Source organism: Saimiri boliviensis, chromosome 4 (genome assembly GCF_048565385.1).
Source record: "Saimiri boliviensis isolate mSaiBol1 chromosome 4, mSaiBol1.pri, whole genome shotgun sequence".
Lineage (NCBI taxonomy): Eukaryota > Metazoa > Chordata > Mammalia > Primates > Cebidae > Saimiri > Saimiri boliviensis.
The window spans coordinates 62,879,804-62,900,758 of NC_133452.1; the positions used below are offsets into that span (position 1 = coordinate 62,879,804).

General features: G+C 40.6%; 1 protein-coding gene across 1 annotated transcript in view; it reads left to right on the forward strand.

Annotated features, from left to right (window-relative positions):
- Window positions 1-20,955, forward strand: part of RTN4IP1 (reticulon 4 interacting protein 1) — a 66,613-nt gene that overhangs the window by 20,849 nt on the left and 24,809 nt on the right. Inside the window, exons 5-8 of the mRNA XM_003935928.4 lie at window positions 1,095-1,143; window positions 10,042-10,178; window positions 13,578-13,761; window positions 18,088-18,180. Coding sequence (XP_003935977.1) covers window positions 1,095-1,143; window positions 10,042-10,178; window positions 13,578-13,761; window positions 18,088-18,180 — 463 coding nt within the window. The remainder of the gene's footprint in view (window positions 1-1,094; window positions 1,144-10,041; window positions 10,179-13,577; window positions 13,762-18,087; window positions 18,181-20,955) is intronic.

Consider the following 20,955-nt stretch of genomic DNA (forward strand, 5'->3'; position numbering starts at 1 on the left):
CTCCTACTGCTTAGTGTTCAGAAAAATGGTTTTTTTGTAAGCCGTCATAAAGAGACTTCTCATGAAGAATTCTGTCAACCATATCCCCTGAGTTAATACAGTATCAGATATCAATCCCTTTTTATACTGTCCCTCAGCCTTGATCTGTAGTGTGACACCAAAGTACAGTACAAATAATTTTCTGCGGACTTGAAACCATCCAGTCCAAGCAGGCAATTCTCTGAAGCTCTACCTTAATTTAAGAATAAAACATAACAGCAGGTAAAGCAGTTTCTTGACCGGCGATTCTCTTTCGGATTGCATACTTCTTTGGGAAGTGGATGATAGATCTAGATTTCTTTCCTTCTCAGTGCATATATGCATAATCACACACATTTTACGTGTTATTTTAGGAAATTCACAATTTCAGAGAGTTCATAATCCCTTACCCTATCCCTCACCTCCTCACCTTTGTCCTACCCCAACCCTCCTGCCCCGACTGATCCAGGCTGAGCACCCTGGTCTCCAGGGCTGTCATTAGTAAACATGGTAAGAACATGCAATATGAAGATGGTTGGGCTGGTTGGACACTTTCCTCTGCTTTAACAGGAAGCCATTTTGAGGATGGGAATTGATTTTCATTTATAAGAGTTGATGAACTAGACAGGGCATGTCTGAACAAAAGATGTTTATTTCTTTTTGGTGGGAATGTAGTCAGGAATGTGATTTTTCTTAGAGAACAGCTAAGCATAGCAAACTAAAAAGGGCCCCAGATCTCCCTCTTATAGAAGAAGCTCTAATAATTTTAGCCTAGAAAATTATAAGGCAGATGTTACAGAGGACCATCTGAGCTATCTTAAACTAACGAATTATTGGTATTTTTGGTGTTTGATGTTCTTGCTACAGAGATCATAGAATGTCTGTCCTTAAGCACTTACGGTTTCTTGGTGAACCTAAAATAAAATCCTTGTGTAATATAACCTTGGGAAGCTGAATAATGTTATTTTATTTTAGAATTATTTATCATCATATCATCAACCAGTTATATGTTGAAAACATTTATCCAGTTATATCTGCTTTAGATTCTCATTAATTGTGGTTTCTTTGTATTGCAGTGTTCTAATCTTAGGCGCTTCAGGCGGAGTTGGTACTTTTGCCATACAGGTAAAAACATTTTTTAATCTTGTGAATAGGAGGATTTTGTTTACATGGATTTATAAGATAAATTATATCTCCTTAAAAGCTGAGAGAAAGGTAGGTCTGGTAAATGCTCTGTAATTTCAGCTTGCTCTGTAAGAGGAAAATATTCTTTTTTTCAATTAAAAAAAATTACTTTTTAGAGACAGAATCTTGCTGTGTCACCCAGGATGGAGTGCAGTGGCAGTCATAGCTCACTGTAAGGAAAATATTATAATGTAGAAGGAAGCATTAATCTTTCTAGTAGTTTAATATGAGTGGGTGTGTAGATGTCCTATAACAAATGTAGGAAAGCTTTTAAGAAGGAAGAACATGGAAAGTGCAGGTAGATGAAAGTTTGCAATTTGGTAGGAAACAGCCAATGTCAAAAATTAATGTTAGTTTCCAGTCAAAATTTTTGCAACTGATAAGCTGACCCTAAAATTTATATAGAAATACAGTGGTTAAGATGGCAATACTCCCCCAAAGTGCAATCGCTATCAAAATTCCAGCTGCTTTTTTTTGCTTTGCATAGATGGACAAATTTGTCCTAAAATGCATATGGAATCATAGGGGACCCCAAACAGCCAAACAGTCTTGAAAAAGAATAAAGTTGGAGGACTCACAGTTGTTGGTTTCAAACTTACTACAGAGCTACAGTAATCAAAACATAAGGGTAGATTTACAGCTCAATGGAATAGAACTGAGCATCCAGAAATAAACCTGTACCTCTGGGGTCAATTGATTCTGACAAGAATGGCAAGACCATTAAATGGGGAAAAGAATAGTCTTTTCAACAAATACTGCTGGAACAACTGGATATCCATATGCAAAAGAATGAAGTTGAGCCCCTACCTCACATCATATTAAAAAAAAAAAAAACTCTCAAGGCCAGGTGCGATGGTTCATATCTGTTATCCCTACACTTTGGGAGGCCAAGGTGGGAGGATCACTTCAGGTCAGCAGTTCAAGACCAACCTGGCCAACATGGTGAAACCCTTTCTCTACTCAAAATACAAAAATTAGTCAGACATAGTGGTGTGTGCCTATAATTCCACTTACTCAGGCGGCTAAGGCAGGAGAATTGCTCGAACCCGGGAAGCAGAGGTTGCCAGGAGCTTAGATCGTGCCACTGCTCTCTGACCTTGGTAATGAGTGAGACTCTGTTTCAAAAAAGGAAAAACAAAACAAAAAAACCCTCAAAATGGGTCAAAGATCTAAATGTAAGAAGTAAAACTATAAAACTTTTAGAAGAGTAGGCAGGGAAATGGGAAAAAAAAAGTCCTAAAAGAAAACGTAGGAGAAAATCTTCATGACCTTAGATTTGACAACAGATTTTTAGATATGATACCCAAAGCACAAGGAATCAAAGAAAAAAATAAATGGTTTTTCATCAAAATTAAAAAAAAATTTTTTGTACATCAAAGGGCACTATCAAGAAAGTGAAAAGACAACCCATAGAAGGGAAGAAAATATTCTCAAATCATTTATCTGATAAGGATCTAGTATCCAGAATATATAAAGAACTCTTATGACTTAACAAAAAGACAGCACAGTTTTTAATTAGCCAAGAACTTGAGCTGACATTTCTCTGAAGAATATATACAAGTGGCCAGTAAGTCCATGTAAGGATGGTCAGTATCTTTATTCATTAGGGAAATGCAAATCCAAACCACAATGAGATACTGTGTCTTATTTGAGATGGAGTCTTGCCCTGTTGCCCAGGCTGGAATGCAGTGGTGCCATCCTGGCTCATTGCAACCTTTGCCTCCTGGGTTCAAGTGATTCTCCTGCCTCAGCTTCCCAAGTAGCTGGGATTACAGGCATGCACCACCATGCCTAGCTAATTTTTGTATCTTTAGTAGAGACAGGATTTCACTATTTTGGCCAGGCTGGTCTCGAACTCCTGACCTCGTGATCCTCCTGCCTCGGCCTCCCAAAGTGCTGGGATTACACAGTGCCCAGCCAATACTGTGTCTTATAATAAAAAACAAACACAGAAAATAAAAAATGTTAGCAAAGATATAAATAAATTAGAACACTCATACATTGCTGGTGGGAAGTTAAAATGGTGTAGACATTGTGGAAGAATTTGTTGGGTCCTCAAAATGTTAAACGTAGAATTACCATATGACCTAGCAATTCCATTCTTATTTATATACCCAAGAAATGAAAACATACTTTTAAGCCTAATCTTATTCATGAATAATGTAGCAGCATTATTCATAATAGTGAAAAAAGTAGAAATAACTCCGTTTATCAATTGATGAATGGATAAACAAAATGTGGTATATATATACAACGGAATATTATTCAGCCATAAAAAGGAATAAAATATTGATACATGATACAGCATGAATGAATCTTCTAAACATGCCAAATGAGAAAAACCCAGAAATAAAAGTCCTACATGTTGTATGATTCCATTTATATCGTATGTCTAGAATAGGCAAATCCACAGAAACAAAGCAGATTAGTGGTTGTCAGGGGTTGGGGGTGGATGGAGAAAGGAGTGGGCAATGACTCTTAATGAGCATGAGACTTATTCTTGGGGCAATTAAATATTATGGAATTAGACAGTGGTGATGGTTACACAACATTGTGAATGTATTAGAGGCCACTGTGTACTTTGAATATTTTAAAATTGTGAAAATGGTGATGTATATGAATTTCACCTCAAATAAAATGAAGCAAGAAGTTCCACAAGCCTCCAGGAACACCATGGGGCTCAGTGGCTACTTCTGTTCTGGTCAGATATGTAACTGAATGGCTCCTGGAAGAGGGAGATTGATTAAGCCTCAGGAAGAGGGGAGAGAGCCTTTCTCCCAATGTGGGGCTAGTGAGTAGCCTCAGAGGCCACATTATTTTCCAGGAGGGAGGTTTGGGTGTTACAGACCACCCTAGACCCACCTTAGACTTTCTGAGAACCCAGATGGTGGTGGGGGTCTCCTGTCTGTGTGTTGACTGAGTTGGGCGAAGGAGGTGAGGATTCCTGGCGATGCACACTTTAACTTTTAATTCATCATTTGATAACCAGGATCCAGTCCAGAGGCTTGGTAAATATGAGTTGAATGAATAAGTACACAGAAGAAAGGAAAAGAGGGAGAGAGACAAAAAGAAAAGAGAAATATCATACATAGTAGGTTAGAGTATAAATTGGTACAGCCACTTAAGAAAACCATTTGGCATCTATTAAATCCGAACATAAATTGAAAAATTTCTTAAAAAACAAAAACAAAAGGACAACACAATAATTCCTATTTTAGGATTATAACCTATAGGTAGATAGACAAACATGTTTATTCAAAACGTATGTGCCAGAATTTCAGAGCAGGGCTATTCCTATTAAAATTCCCCAACTAGAAAAACCCCAATGTCCATCACCAGTAAAATGAGTAAGTAAACTTTGGTATATTCTTACATCAGAGTATTATACAGTCATGAAAAAAATCTATAATTGCACACAGTGAAGTGGATGAACATCACAACCAAATGTTGAGTAAAAGAAATCAGGCACAAGAGCATATCCTATATGGTTCCATTTAATAGCATTCAAGAACAGGTGAAACTAAGCAGTGTTTTTTAAGAGTGTTTACTTAATAAAATTTCTAAAAAAGAAAAAGCAAAAAGGGTTACTGTAAAGGTCTTGTTAGTAGTTACTTTTTTTTAGAGAGTTGAGGTTTTAATTGGGAGGCTTAGGGGCAGAGGTGGTATTCTAGTTCTTAATTTTGAGTAATGGTTATAATAATACTTGACTTGTAATAATTTGTTAAGCTATATATTTATATTCTGTATGCTTTTATTTGTATTTCACAATAAAACATTTTAATAAACTTTAAAAATAAGTAATAGAAGGGCATTAAAGTTAAATCCCATAAGGAAAGTGAAAATAAGATATAGAATAACATACCCTATAATGAAAGCACATCAGAATACATGCCTGGAAAACAGCCTGAAATATAGCCTATTTCAAAGCAAATTAAAAGACATTAAAAATATAAGACATGAAAAAAACAAAATAAATCAGAATTGGAAAAAGGAAAAAAGTAAAAGTAAATGAAAAACTCATTTAGTAATAGAAAACTAAACTAGGAGAAACTCAATAGCAAGTGAACAGAACACATAATGCTTCCTTAATGGAAACAAAATGCAGAAAAATATTCAGATTACAAAAGAAACAAAAAGGTAGGCTAGGCACAGTGGCTCCAATTGCAGCACTTTGGGTGGCTGAGGCAGGCAGATTGCTTGAGCTCAGTGATTCAAGATCAACCTGGACAACATTGCAAAACCTCATCTCTCCAAAAAACATAAAAATTAGCTGGGCATGGTGGCTCATACCTGTAATCTCTACTGGAAAGGCTGAGGTGTGAGGATCATTTGAGCTCAGGAGGTCAAGGCTACAGTGAGCCATGATCACCCCACTGCCCTTCAGCCTGGACAGAGTGAGACCCTATGTCAAAAAGAAAGAAAAAAATAAAAACAGATTCAATGGAAAGTACCAAATATTGATGACAGGCAGGGAAAATTGATATATGGATACTAGGAGTCCTTGAAGGGGAAAACCAAAGCAAGGGAATTGAACCCATACTAAAACGATAATTAAAGAAACGTTCCTACTGTCCTAAAAAATGATTTGAAATTACATGTTTAATAGCCACGTCACTTTTCTAAGGACATGGACCCAGACTGAGCAACACTAAAAGTTACTAATAAAAATATGAAGAAAAATTATAGTGAAATTACTGGCCTTAAAAGAAAAAGAAATATCCTTTGGAAATCTAGACCAAATAGCACGTGCTACTTACGTATCCATATAAGAAAGAAAAGGTGACGTGACTTAGAAATAAAATTAGACTGACAAAATGAGACTTTTTGTCAGTAACACTTTTGGCAGAAAAAAAATGGAGTAAGACATTTAAGATACTCAAGGAAGAGTGCACCAAGAATCATTTATACAACAAAACTGGCCTTCAGGTGTCAGGGACACATCCAGACTGTTACCAACATCAAGAACTTGGGGAATATTGTTCTTCTGATCCCTTTCTGAGGAATCTACTAGATAATCAACTTCTGACTAGGAGTGCCTATGAAGACATTTTAAGGACTAGTGGTAAATGTTCAACGTAGTTACCTATACAACAAAACTAACTGAGGGCTTAGAAGGAGACAGTGAAGGAACCGCCATATGCTCTGTCTGACAAGGTAAATATAGTGAAATAATTGTTATTATTTTTGAGACAGTGTCTTTCTCTGTCATCCAGGCTGGGATGCAGTGATGTGATCACAGCTCACTGCAGACTCAATGTCCTGGGCTCAGTGATCCTCTCACCCCAAACTCCTGAGACCTGGAACTACAGACACATACCACTATGCCCAGCTAATTTTTCCGTTTTTTGTAGAGATGGGGTATTGCTGTGTTATCTGGGCAGGTCTCAAATTCCTGATCTCAAGCAGTCTTCCTGCCTTGGCCTCCCAAAGTGCTGAGATTTTGTTTTTGTTTTTTCTTTTTCTTTTCTTTTCTTTTCTTTTCTTTTCTTTTCTTTTTTTTTTTTTTGAGATGAAGTCTTGCTCTGTAGCCCAGGCTGGAGTGCAGTGGTGCAGTCTCTGCTCACTGCAACCTCCGCCTCCCAGGTTCAAGTAATTCTCCTGGCTCAGCTTCCTGGGTACCTGGGACTACAGGACATGCCACCATGCCCTGCTAATTTTTTTTTGCATTTTTAGTAGAGACAGAGTTTCACGGTGTTGGCCAGGATGGTCTCGATCTCTTGACCTCATGATCCGCCTGCCTCGGCCTCCCAAAGTGCTGGGATTACAGGCTTGAGCCACCACGCCTGGCCAAGTGCTGAGATTTTGTAGTCTCAAATTAGAATTGGAAGTATCAATGTGAACTCAAGAAATACATTGTGTATGTGTATATGTAAAGTCATCGCTCGAAATATCATTTCTCATTAAAACAAGGCAGGGCCTCACAGAGAAGTAGCTGATTTCAGATCTAGGGTGCATATATTCAAGAATAACCTAGAATACATTAAATAGCAAGAAAGCTATCAAAGAGTAGTCAGGTCATGTAAAGACTCAAGAGTTAACTTGAAGAAATGCCCAAAGATGTAACAATTTGAGCTTTAGTAATAATAACGACCATTACACTGAGTTGAAACCTTTTAAATATATTTAAATCCATGCGTTCATGATACTTTTTTCAAAAGAGGTCCCTCTTGGAAGATGAGAGGGAACTAATTTATTATCTTATAAATGATAAAGAGAAACGGTTAAGCATTTGTCTTGCCTTTCCTACATGAACTGTATAATTGAGTAGAATCAAATAATATAATTGAGGGGCAGTGTTACTTTGTGAAAGTATTCAGGCTGCGCACAGAGGCTCATGCCTGTAATCTCAGCACTTTAGGAGGCCGAGGTGGGTGGATCACCAGAGGTCAGGAGTTCAAGACCAGCCTGGCCAACATGGCAAAACCCTGTCTCTACTAAAAATATAAAAATTAGGCAGGCTTGGTGGTGGACACCTGTAATCCCAGCTACTTGGGAGCTTGAGGCAGGGAGAATCACTTGAACCCAGGAAGTGGAGGTTGCAGTGGTCAGAGATCATACCACTGCACTCTAGCATGGGATAGAGCAAGACTCCGCCCCCCTCCCCCCAAAATAAAATATTTCAACTACTTAAAAGAAGTAGAATTAGATGATTACTATTTCACAACCACCAATAAACAGATGTAAGTATTAAGCATTGACAGTTGCTAAGATACTAAGGAGTGCCTCAACCAGACATGATGTGCCTCCTCTCATTTTGCCAGACACTGTCCATAGTTTTGCTAAAGGGATTGAAATGGAATCTGAACTAGTCTCCAGATCCATCTGCCAAGTTGCAGAAAATAAAGAGGACAGAGCAACGTGTGGAACTGTCCCGTGGGTGTGCAGTCAGAAATTCCAGACTGTGGGAAACTCCACAGATCAAATGGCCTAGATTGTTCCACAGATAAATTATAAGACAGCAGGGGGTGGGGAGTTGGGGAGAGAGAGCATGGAGAGAAATACCAGATATATAGGTGATGGGGAGGAAGGCAGCCCATCATACTGCCATGTGTTAACCTATGCAACAATCTTGCATGTTCTTCACATGTACCCCAAAACTTAAAATGCAATTAAAAATAAATAAATAAAAAAGAGAGAAAAGAAAAAAAAAAGAAAGCAAAGGGATAGAACAAGAGCCTATGTTAAAAGAGACTTAAGGCCGTGCACAGTGGCTCATCCCTGTGATCCCAGCACTTTGGGAGGCCAAGGAGGGTGGATCACTTGAGGTCAGGCATTCAAGATCAGCCTGGTCAACTTGGTGAAACCCGTCTCTACTTCAAATACAAAAATTAGTCCAGTGTGGTGTCATGTGCCTGTAATCGTACTTGGGAGGCTGAGGGCAGGAGAATCGCTTGAACCTGGGAGGTGGAGGTTGTAGTGGACTAAGATCATGCCACTACACTCTAGCCTGGGCAACGGAATGAGACTATTTATTTCTCAAATAAAAAAACAAACAAACAAAAAAAAATAAATAATTTAAAAAAGACTTAAAACATATCATTTTTAAAATGCACAAGACTATACTGTCTAGAGCAGGCGTCCCCAAACTATGGCCCGCTGGCCGCATGCGGCCCCCTGAGGCCATTTATCCGGCCCCCTGCCACACTTCAGGAAGGGGCACCTCTTTCACTGGTGGTCAGTGAGAGGAGCACAGTATGTGGCGGCCCTCCAACGGTCTGAGGGACAGTGAACTGGCCCCCTGTGTAAAAAGTTTGGGGACACCTGGTCTAGAGAATGCATAGTTGGGTGATAAAACTTTTTGAAATACAAGATGATTAATATAAAAATCAGGCTTGTGCCTGTAGTCCCAGCTACTCGGGAGGCTGGGGCAGAAGATTTGCTTGAACCCAGGAGATGGAGGTTGCAGTGAGCCGAGATTGCACTACTGCACTCCAGCCACCATGCCCAGCTAATTTTTATTATTTTAGTAGACACGGGGTTTCATCATGTTGGCCAGGATGGTCTCAATCTCGAACTTGTGATCTGCCCGCCTCGGCCTCCCAAAGTGTTGGGATTACAGGCATGCGCCACCTTGCCCAGCCTCTCCTTTTAATGTAAATCTAATTATAACTAATTATTTAAAAATACAAGGCATCTGCATTTTAAAACCTAGGTACCGTTGGTTTAGGTTTTCTTACTCCAAATTTTTAAGATAAAATGGTTGTAGTTTCTTCCCCTTCTTTTTAAGAGAAGCTTTTCATATATTACCTATTACTTAATAGCTCATTACTTTGAAACACTGTATGATTCAATATTGTGTTAATACTTCCTGGAGATGCAAATGATGATATGTGGCATTCTAATGTTCTGGATACATTTTAAAGTCATTTTTCTGAAGACATGCTTTTTTGGGGCCATTTAACTTTGCTATCCTTGAAAGTGCTAAATTTGAGGCTTTCAACTCCTGTCTTTTCTGTTACTGGTGAGGCACTGAATTCCTCTCTAAGTGAATTAGTTATAACTTCATCACAACAAGGTGGCTGGCTGTCTCATGTAGAGAAAATGAGATCTCTTTCTTGGAATTTTCTTAGTGAACGAAAGTTTAAGCATTTTTACTAGTCTCTGACAGATGGCTTCCTATAGTCTTGTTAAGATAGGAAAGGCAAGACAAATGCTTAACCGTTTCTCTTTATCATTTATAAGTTAATAAATTAGTTCTTGTTAAGATGAGGTACTTAAAGTTCTTTAGAGATTAGTCTGATGATATATGTATATGTGGTGTCAATGATTTTTTTTCAATGCAGTCAGTTTTTCTAATCTCTTCGTGTTTTTTTTCTTTAATTTTTTTTGGGGGGGCAGGTAATGAAAGCGTGGGGTGCTCATGTGACAGCAGTTTGCTCTCAAGATGCCAGTGAACTTGTAAGGAAGCTTGGGGCAGATGATGTAATTGATTATAAATCTGGAAGTGTGGAGGAGCAGTTGAAACCCTTAAAACGGTATGTATGTTCACGCTGGGAATGGGAACAAGGACAGTTGATGATGCAGGTCTGAGATGGCTTGGTGGCTTTACAATCATGTTGGAGTCTTAGAGAAGAATCTATGAAAACATTCCATGTCATTAGAAGTTACTTAGGTTGGCTTCTGTTTTAATTTCAGATGTTAATATAACACAGTAACAGCATGTCGATAGGTACTGAGGAAGTTACTTTGCTTACATAGTCTTTGCTAATTTTTAAGTTACCATGCTGGTTTATAAGAGGCCTGAAGACAAAATTGGAAATATATTCCCTTCTGTGGCATCTGTTACCACAGGAAGAATATAGAGTAGTTCATGAAATAACATGATTAGCCCAAAACATACTTTCCGTGTTTTGGCTTAACAAAGGCTTAAGAGAAACACTGTAAGTCTAAGTCTTGGTAATGGGAGCATTGTGGATGTTCCCAGTGTGTCTGAATGCCAGGCTGTGGTTTGTCCTGAGGTACCGAACAGGAATGCATTCAGGAATTCTCTTAGGTCCTGTTGATTCGGGCTTATTCATCTGACCTTTATCCAGCCAACATCAAGCTGAAGCTGAGAACACAGCTGAGGAGTATTTGGAAAGCTGTTTTACTGCTGCTTTTTCAATGGTTTTCCCTTTTTTGATTAGTTTTCAGAAGCAAACTACTCTTGCCCACATTGAGTAGAAGTATATTTTTAAATAGAAAAAAGAAAAAAAGGGAGTAGTTATCTGACACTGCCCAGCCTTTCTCAGCCAGTGCCACCAACTCCCAGTGGTAGTTTGGTGGTGCACCCAGGAGCAGCCAGCTGCTCAGGGAGCTTCTACTCTTGCCAGGCAGGGTTCCATATACCAGTTACAGTGGTGAACAAGACAAATGCCCGTTTTCATGGAGCTTACATTCTTGTTTGGGAGCTTTTAGTGGTAGGTGCTCTGAAAAAAAAAAAAACGAAAGGGAATAGACTGGGGCGGAGGCTTTGTAGATAGGGAGGTCACAGAACGCCTCGTCGAGGAAGCAGCATTTGAGTGGAGGCTCTAGTGAGCAAGCCATATGAATAGAATTTGTGTATGTGTGTTGCTCCCTGCTATATCCCTCCATCTGGAAGAGTGTAGTAGCATGTAGTAGGTACTCAATAATATTGATTTAGTTGTTGAAGGAATCCAGGAGAACAATTGTTCCATCTGGAAAGAACAGCAAACGTAAAGCTGCCATGTCAGGAACATGCCTGGCATGTTTAAGGACTATCGTCGTCCCTTTCAGAGACTTTTTCAGCTACCCTGTTGCCTGTGTGTGAGGGCCTAAGCCTCTGTAGGCCCCTTGAGTGAAGAATGACAGGTCTCCGAGATGTGACTTCTAGAAAGCAGTAATTGTATCTTCTGATGCTTCTAGGAATAGCAACACAATACTGGGCCAAGTCCTACCTATTCCCCTCTATCTACCTTAAGGTTTTGTTGTTGTTGTTGTTGTTGTTGTTTTGAGATGGAGTCTCACTCTGTCGCCCGGGCTGGAGTGCAATGGTGCGATCTCGGCTCACTGCAACCTTTGCCTCCTGATTCTCATGCCTCAACCTCCCGAGTAGCTGGGATCACAGGCACACACCACCATGCCTGCTAATTTTTGTATTATTATTATTATTATTATTTTTGTAGAGATGGAGTTTCTCCATGTTGGCCAGGCTGGTCTCGAACTCCTGGCCTCAAGTGATCTGCCTGCCTTGGTCTCCCAGAGTGCTGGGATTACAGGCATGAGCTACACACCTGGCCTACATTAAGTTTTATGTGTGTCTGGAATTTGTCACCAGAGAATAGGAGAACTTGACAGATGGTAGGCCAGAGGATACTCAGTCTAGGCTCCCAAACCAGTGCTACACGTTCTTCCTTGGCATCTCTTCCTGGCAAGTGGTCTTACTTCTTTTGCTTGTGCTTTTCTAGTAGGGGGAACTTCCTCGCTTATAAATGCAAGCCATTACTACTGCTTCTTTTTTTAATAGCTTTAGTTAAAATTGATCTTTGTCATTTCTGCCTGGAGTTTGACCTCTCAGTCTACCTATAAATATATTCCTCCTTTCAAATAGCAGCTTATTTTAGGTATTTGAAATCTTAGAGTTTTATAGCGAGAGGGGCTTTGAAACCTTCAGTCCAACCCTATGATGCTGTAGTTGAGAAAGTGAAGGGCAGAGGATTTATGAGTTTTTGCATACTCAAGGTCATGCCACCAGTCATTTGTTGGGAGAGCTGGATCCACAACCTGGTCTCCACATTTCTTCTCAGACAATGCCTGTTCTAAATACCAGGCTGCCTTAAGTTTTCCTTAAATTAAGCGTCCTCAAATTTGTTTATTCAAAACTTGGAAATGAGGTAGACACTTTTTTAGTGAAAAGAATGGTCATCTATTAAGGTCATCCTGCTCCTGCATTTGATATCCTTAGATTTTATTTGCCCTTTTTTAGTTTAGTTCCATGAAATATTCAGGATCCACAAAGTTGGCCAAAGCTGCTTTCAGGAACTTTAATGTTTGACATCATCCAGATGAATTTGAAGGGAGAAAAGATTTACCAAAGAGGAATTCATCAGCTGATTTGCTCAATTTATATGCGTGTATTCTCTACATAGATCTTTGTTTTCAAAAGTATTTAAAAGCTTCATTAGGTTTTTATCCTGTTTCAGTAGAATATAGTGATTACAAAAGTTTAGGTTAGATGTGAGAAGTTGAATCTCTACCAGTTCCTGTGGATTCCATTAGGCCTGAATTTTTTTTGGCATGCTAGAGCAGGCCATTTCTCCTTTTGCATTATCCTGATGCTGTACCTGAAGCCAAATGATAGAAAATTACAGAAGATGAAGAGGATGGTTCCATGAGCATTTCTGACTGTAGAGAGAATAAAAGCAAATTATTCTTGTAGGTGAAAATCTCATACTTAACTTTCAAGTATCCATGTGCACCAAAGAATACTTTATAGTGAATGAAAAGCTTTGCAGTTTTTTACAAATCTTAAGTCAGACTTTCTCAACTTGGCAATCTTACTTTCTCAGCTCTTGATATTTGGGGCTGGATAATTTTTTTTGCTGTGAGGGGCTATGCTGTGCATTGTAGTGAGCCAAAATCACTTTCTGTTCAGAACTACTTGCTTAAGTCATTCTAAAGTACTAGAAAATGAAGTAATTTTATGACAAAAATTAGTCACATTCACCTTACCTTGGAAAAGAGTCATAGATCTAGTGAGTGGGTGTGTTCTTCCTTCTCTGTCAAAGCAGCCACCCTCTGCAGGATGGCGAGGTGCAGCACAGTTTGAGATTTGTTACTGAAATAAACCCTAAGTCAACTGGTGCTGGGAAGGAAGGAGGATCAGAGTTCAGTGCAAAGCCTGACAATGTTTTGATTTGGTTCTTCCTATCCAGGTTTGATTTTATCCTCGATAATGTTGGCGGATCCACTGAAACATGGGCTCTAGATTTTCTCAAGAAATGGTCAGGAGCCACCTATGTGACTTTGGTGACTCCTTTCCTTCTGAACATGGACCGATTGGGTGTAGCAGATGGCATGTTGCAGACAGGAGTCACTGTAGGTTCGAAGGCATTAAAGGTAGGAAGAAGGGTCTTGGTTTGTGACTGCAAGCAGGTGCCTCCTGCTGCTAGAAATTGGTTTGCCACCTAGCCAGTTTCTCTTCTCTTGGGGGCCGCATAAGCACAGTGGCTGCAAGCATTTGAGTCACACTGACTGGGTTCAAATCTGACCTCTACTTAGTAGCTGTGTAACCCTGGGTACGTTACCGAATGTCTCTAAGCCCAGTGTCTTCACCTATAAAATGAGGCTGATAATACGTCTACCTTATGGCATTTTTGTAAGGATCAAATGAAGTAGTCCATATGGAGACGTGACACAATGCCTAGTACATAGAAAGCTCTTATTAAATGTTAACCTTTATTATTACTTATTGCCTCTCTTGATGACATCTGATGTTCTGTTTGTGCTTCCTTCTTATCTCTACCTGATGGCCCTCTCTCTGTTTCATATCTAAACACATACAGTCTCTTGTATATAAAAGTGGAAACTTACTGCTGCTGTTTTCATTGTTTTGGGATAGACCAATGATTCCCAGACTGGGGCTTTCAGACCTTTAGAAGTCTATGAGTAAGAGAAGTTGTATTTTTACTTCAGTAAGCCTCCACTCATGCCTTTGCTGGGGTCATGTCAACTTCTTCTAACGCTGCATATTCCGTGTAAATTTGAAACTCCAGCTACTAATGGCATTATGGGAGTTCCTGGGACTTGGTTAGTCAGCCTGACTCTGAAACGGGGCCACATTTACCAAGGCTGTATAGAGCTCAACACTGAACACATCTTGCCCAAATTGCACACAATGGTGAGTGGTGACCTTAGAGATCAAGGCAGATCAGCTCAGTTACCAGACTAATAGCAAAGCTTGAGAGTCTACTCTCCACTTTACCTCATAGCCTGTTGTCATCACTTTGGGGACAGAGGCTTTTATAATTTCATGAGATAAACTGGCGGTAATTATAGCTCATTGGTTTAAAATATGAATTAATGTTAATTAAAATGGAATACATGATAGAAAAAATAAAGATAGGCTGGGCACGGTAGCTTATGCATGTAATCCCAGCAATTTGGGAGGTAGAAATGGGAGGATTGCCTAAGTTTGAGGAGTTTGAGACCAGCCTGGTCAACATAGAACTCATCTCTACAAAAAAAATTAAAAAATTAGCCAGGTGTGTTGGTGCACACCTATAGTTCCAGCTACTCAGGAAGCTGAGGCCAGAGGATGGTTTGAGCTTGGGAGATGGAGGTTGCAGTGAGCCAAGATTGCACCACTCTACTCCAGCCTGGGCAACAGAGGAAGGCCTTGTCTCAAAAAAACCAACAAACAAAAAAACTGGTTTTTTTAGGCAAAATACTTGAGACTCAGGAAAAAGGCAGTAGAAAGTTTCTCAGTGGTGAAAAGGTTGTGAGTCACTGTGTTAGTCCAACCAACGCTGCCCCATGTTTGTGAGATGACAGGCTTGATGATTATCTTTAGCATTTTATTCTAGATATTAATTTGGGACCTTTTAGGGGATGAAACTTAGAACTTTGGTCTCTTGAGTTCTGTGTACTAACTAAATACTTAGAGATCGTAACAAAAAGCTATGATGGAGGAGACCACGACTCAATTCTTATGAAATATTATGGGTAATAGAGATGAACAAACCAAAGCCCTGTACTCTAGTGTTCTTTATTTCCGTTTGCTTCAGACAGTAGCCAGAAACAGTGTCCACAGGGGACTTTGTGGTGGAGAAAGGACTCTTGGCTGTCCTTTGTCTCTTCTTTCTCTTTCACAAAACCCAGATTTTCCAGTGCTTTAAAAGTAAGTTTAAGTTTTAAGATTTCACAGTTTGTACTCCAGTGAGACCTCTTACATGTCAACCTTCAGAGTTGTCCTTGAAGAGTAAAACAGGCACAGCTCTTTTCATTCGCTTTTTCTCCTGCTTGAAAGATGATAGTGGTAATCTCATGTGAAAACCTTTAAGTAATTTTCAGGGTCTTTCTGATTGTGCACGAAGTTAAAGTCTCATTGTCATGCTTCTGACTCTCCTGCCTGCTTTGGTTTACTTTCTGTCTTATAGCGGCCTGCAGGGAGAAAAACACAGACCTCTTGCAGCAGAATGTACGAATTCTGCTATTGCAGACCAAAAGTTTCACTTTACAGAGCCACATGCTGTGAAGAGTTTTAGATGTGGCACTTGTGACCATTTCTGTTCCTTTTTTAATACCCTAAACAGAATTACCAGAATGTTTTAATTGTAGTCTATGAAGCCAGACCTTAGGGAAAAGTATTTGAACAGATCTGTGATTATCATTAACTGGATCCACAGTAAGCTTGAGACATTCTCAGTGCTTCTGGCACTTAGCTGCATAAACCTTCAAACAGCTTTTCTCTCTTTCTTGTTTTGTAGAGACAAAGTCTTGTTATGTTGCCTAGGCTACTCTTGAACTCCTGGCCTCAATCCTCCCAGCTCGGTCTCCCAAAGTGTTGGGATTATAGGTGTGAGCCAGTATGCCTGGCCTATTCTTTTTAAGTTAGTTGCATAGACCGACCAATGCATCCCAACATCTTTCATGCCATGACAGACATAGAAAATGATAGTATTTGAACAGCACATTGAGGCTGCCTTGGGTATTAGAGATGAACAAACCAAGCCCTGCTCCTCCAAGACCAGCCTATCTGGAGACTTCTACCTCCAGAGGCTATCCCGAGGGCTAAGGGGAGTCAATATCTCATCACACCAATTCTAGAGTAAGCTTGACTCTCTTTACATCTGTTGTCTTAGGGTAATTACTAATGATGAATCCTTTAACTCTCACAGGTTTTCTGGGTTAGATGCTAGGTCTATAGCAGGCGTCCCCAAACTTTTTACACAGGGGGCCAGTTCACTGTCCCTCGGACTGTTGGAGAGCCACCACATACTGTGCTCCTCTCACTGACCACCAATGAAAGAGGTGCCCCTTCCTGAAGTGCAGCGGGGGGCCGGATAAATGGCCTCAGGGGGCCACATGCGGCCCGCGGGCCGTAGTTTGGGGACGCCTGGTCTATAGGGTCACTCACCCAGTTAGCCATCCTGGCACACTGTGTGGGAAGCTTTGCCTAGGCAACCGCTTAGTTTTTTCTTTCTTTCTTCATTCTCATTTAATCCTTCCAACAATCCTGCAAGCTAGGTGGTGGTACCACCATCCTACAGGGCAGGAAATGGGTAGCCTGACCAAAATAACATCACTCGAAAAACAAAAAAACACAAAAATAATGCAGCTAGTAAGTGCTGGGGTCGGAGGGGTTCCATTGCATTTGCCAGGCTCATGCCATGGTAGTAGCTTGTATCATACTGAGTGTAAGCTCAATGGAAAAGAAGTCTGAGCTCACCTCACAGTTGTGGGTAGGTGTGGGGAGGGCAGCTGTGGGACTGGCTGCCCCTCTCCTATCGCAGTTTGTTCCCACCTGATGAAGGTTTGGCTGGGCAGGTCACTGAGGTATCACGGAAAACCTCAGCTCATTTGTTGTTTCTGTAGTGGCCCACCCTACCTTTGACATGAAAAATAACAATTACAGCCAGACACAGTGGCTCACACCTGTAATCCCAGCACTCTGGGAGGCTAAGGGGAGAGGATTGCTTGAACCCAGGGGTTCAAAACCAGCCTGGGCAACATAGCAAGACCCTTTCTCAATTAAAGAAACAAAGAATAGCAATGACAAGTGGCTGCAGAGGGGTCATGAACCGTCTTGGTGTAAGATTTTTACTCATCTTCATTTGGAGAGGTATTGGCCCAATTAGGTGGCTTTTATTTGCCGTAGCTGTAGGGAAAGATGCAGCCGTGATGTGTAAGGAACTTTGCACTTTGTTTTGCCTTTAAAGCCACTTTATTCCTGTCAGAGCTGGGGGGGCGGGGGGGGGAACAAAACTGTGATTGGGCTTCTTGTCTAAGATCATATTTTGGTGACTTCTCATCCCCAAAACATTTTTTAATTTGGTGAAAAGCTCTTCCGGTGCCTCCGGGCTTTTTTCAAGCCTTAGTAGGGAAAGCCTAGAGGTCTCAGCCCCTGATTTCTCCTGGGGAGGAAACCCATTTAGACTTTTTAAGGAAAGCTTTTTCTGTGCTTACTTGTTTATCAGGTACAGTTTAGAGAAAGAGCCTGAGTGATGTGGATATGTCTTTGTTCGCTTATTTATGTATTAAACATGTATGGAGCATCCATTCTTTGTCAGTCATTGTGCTAAGGTGCTATGCACACAACTCGTTCTGTCAGCATGAAATGAGGAATGTTTGTTGTAGTCATCCAAAAATGCTTTTTCCTAAATCTGCATGTAATCAGGTTTTATGTTTTTCTATATTTGACATGTTTTGTTTTCCTCTTTTTAGCATTTCTGGAAAGGGGTCCATTATCGTTGGGCATTTTTCATGGCCAGTGGTCCGTGTTTAGATGACATTGCAGAATTGGTGGATGCGGGAAAGGTACGTGCGCCTGGAAACCTGTATTGGAAGCCTTTGTATTTCTAGAGCTCCTCCTGTAGACTTGCCCACTGAGCATCGTCAGTGGGGACTCCACAGAGGTGGCCTGCTCACCCGGCCTTATGCTGCCTTACATGGCCAAGTTTACATGCTGTGTCTTTGGTTTTGTCTGCATGGAAGGCATAGACACAGACTGTTTTATCTGCAAAAGAGCTTCTCTCATTTAGTCAACCCCCCTTGCTTTAACAGATGAAGAGGTGGTCCCAGGGAGGTCATATGATTCTCCCAGAGACACTTGGTTAGATCATAGCATAGCTGTGATCCACATTGGGCTGCTAATATTCCGTCAGATGCCCAAGTCTCCTGATTTCTAGGTGAGTATAATAAAATCGAGGGCAAATAAATAGTCCATCTGAGACAGTCAGTGGCCAGGGTGAGGGTGGGTGAGGATTGATGGGGAATTAAGTGAAGACAACTGGCTGGTGTACTCTGACTACAAGTGTCTGTCCTGCTGTGGACTCCGTGGGAACAGGACTTGCTTATCGTCTGGTCATCCTTTTCCGGATGTCAAAAGGCCTTTCAGGGATTCTGGGGATTGAAAGCCTCCTCAGCTGCCACCTGTTTATTTGGGTTTTTACATGGTCTAAACCACCATGATATCCCATCTCTGGAGGAATAACCCAGATGTGGTATTCTGGTGCTGATGTTTTTTATGTTTTTGAGAGATTATATGGAATTATAGGATGGAGAACTTTGAGAGGGTTGTGTGAGATCATAGATAGAGTGATGCTCATTTTACAGGTGAGAAAACCGACTCACCGAGAAAAGGGCATGCTCAAACTTGCAGAAACGGGTAGAACCAAGCTGCATTCTTAGTGTTTGAAGTTGATTTGGGACTTCGGCATATACTGTCTTATCTTTGTCACTTTGCAGACGGCAGGGAATGGAGCTAGAGCAGGCCAGCATTAGCATTGCGTGAACCACTCTGAGACACTTGGACAGAGCCCCTGGAGGTGGGCTTTCTTCCTCTGGCTCCTGCCTCTTGCTGGCATATTTCATCTTTCCGTTTTGATTTTGGAAAGGAATGTTTTGGGAACTAATGGCTGCTTTTTATGTATTTAGGGTTTTTCTTCTTTCACAGCCAAGGAACTGTATAAGACAGAGGACAGTCTGTTACTGTTTCCCAAATACTTGGGTTCCAGGCTTACGTGTCTTTTCGTGGACTTCTGCGTTTTGGTGTGTTCTGATAGGGACAGGGGCTTGGTATTCCTGTGACTGTGTAACTGCTTCTTTGTAGGGTTCTCACACATCCACAGGAATGCATATATTATTTCTAGGAAGAAGAGAATGAAGTATCATCAAGTAAGTGCTTCATGTGGTTGGAGCCCCATTATTAGAGAGGTCTTTGTCCTCCAGAAGTCCAGATTGTGCTGGCCCTGGTATCTGCTCCAGGCTGTCCACCTGCTTACCACTCTCTTTTGTATTCAAAATACTGTGACTCTCTCTCTACGTAGAAATTACTATTTACCCAACAGAGATGAGAGGTGACTTGTATATATCTATCTATTACATTTGGCAGATAACTTGTAATGGCTAAAATAGAAACAGATTTTTAAAAAGATGTCCTTGAAATATTCTCCAGGACGTGGAGTGAGCAGATGTTCCTTGTGCTTTGATTCTAGTCTCTTACACAGGCCGTTTGGCCTTGGGAATCATTCCTGACAGTGAAGTTGGAATGTGACAATGGATACCTTGATGAGGTCAGCTCTCTTGTCGTGTCCCTGCTTCTGTGTGGATGTGAGAGGCCATTGCCTTTTTATTCTAGGAAATTAGAAAGAATAACACAACAGATCTTACTTATATGTTGTGTGGTTAGTCGATATTTGTTAAATTGGAGGAGGACATTTAAATTCTTCCACGCTTTGGCTGAATGCTTAATGATTCTCTTTAGCAGGTAACTGTTAGAAGAGCCACAGTTGTTTTTTGATATGTAAAGCTGTGAAACAACAGAGCCCACTCTCTTTTGAAATACTTGTAACTTTGAAAAAATACATTCATAAGGTTAAAAAACCCTAAAAATGGACAAGGTTATTTCAAGAAATCTTCCTTTGACTGCTGTAACTCAGTCACTAAGATTCTGCTTGTCTATACAACCAATATTACTAGTGTCTTGGGCATTCCAAAGATACTCTATCAAAACAGGAAAAAACAGTGTTTTTCCTTTTTCTCTCTTTTCTTTCTTTCCTAACACACATGGATAACATACTGTTCTGAAACCTGCTTTTTAAATTTTTTTTCCCTGAGACAGTACATCTTCAACTTTGTTTTATGTCAGGATATAAAAGCTTTCTCGCCGGGCGCGGTGGCTCAAGCCTGTAATCCCAGCACTTTGGGAGGCCGAGGCGGGTGGATCACGAGGTCAAGAGATCGAGACCGTCCTGGTCAACATGGTGAAACCCCGTCTCTACTAAAAATACAAAGAATGAACTGGGCATGGTGGCGTGTGCCTGTAGTCCCAGCTACTAGGGAGGCTGAGGCAGGAGAATTGCTTGAACCCAGGAGGCAGAGGTTGCGGTGAGCCGAGATGGCGCCATTGCACTCCAGCCTGGGTAACAAGAGCGAAACTCCATCTCAAAAAAAAAAACAAAACAAAACAAAACAAAAAAAAAAGCTTTCTCATTCTTTTTTTGTTAACAGCTGCATAGTATTTGTATGGATATACCATAATTTGTTTAATTTCAGTCTTTTGCAAATAATGCTTCTGTGAATAACCCAATA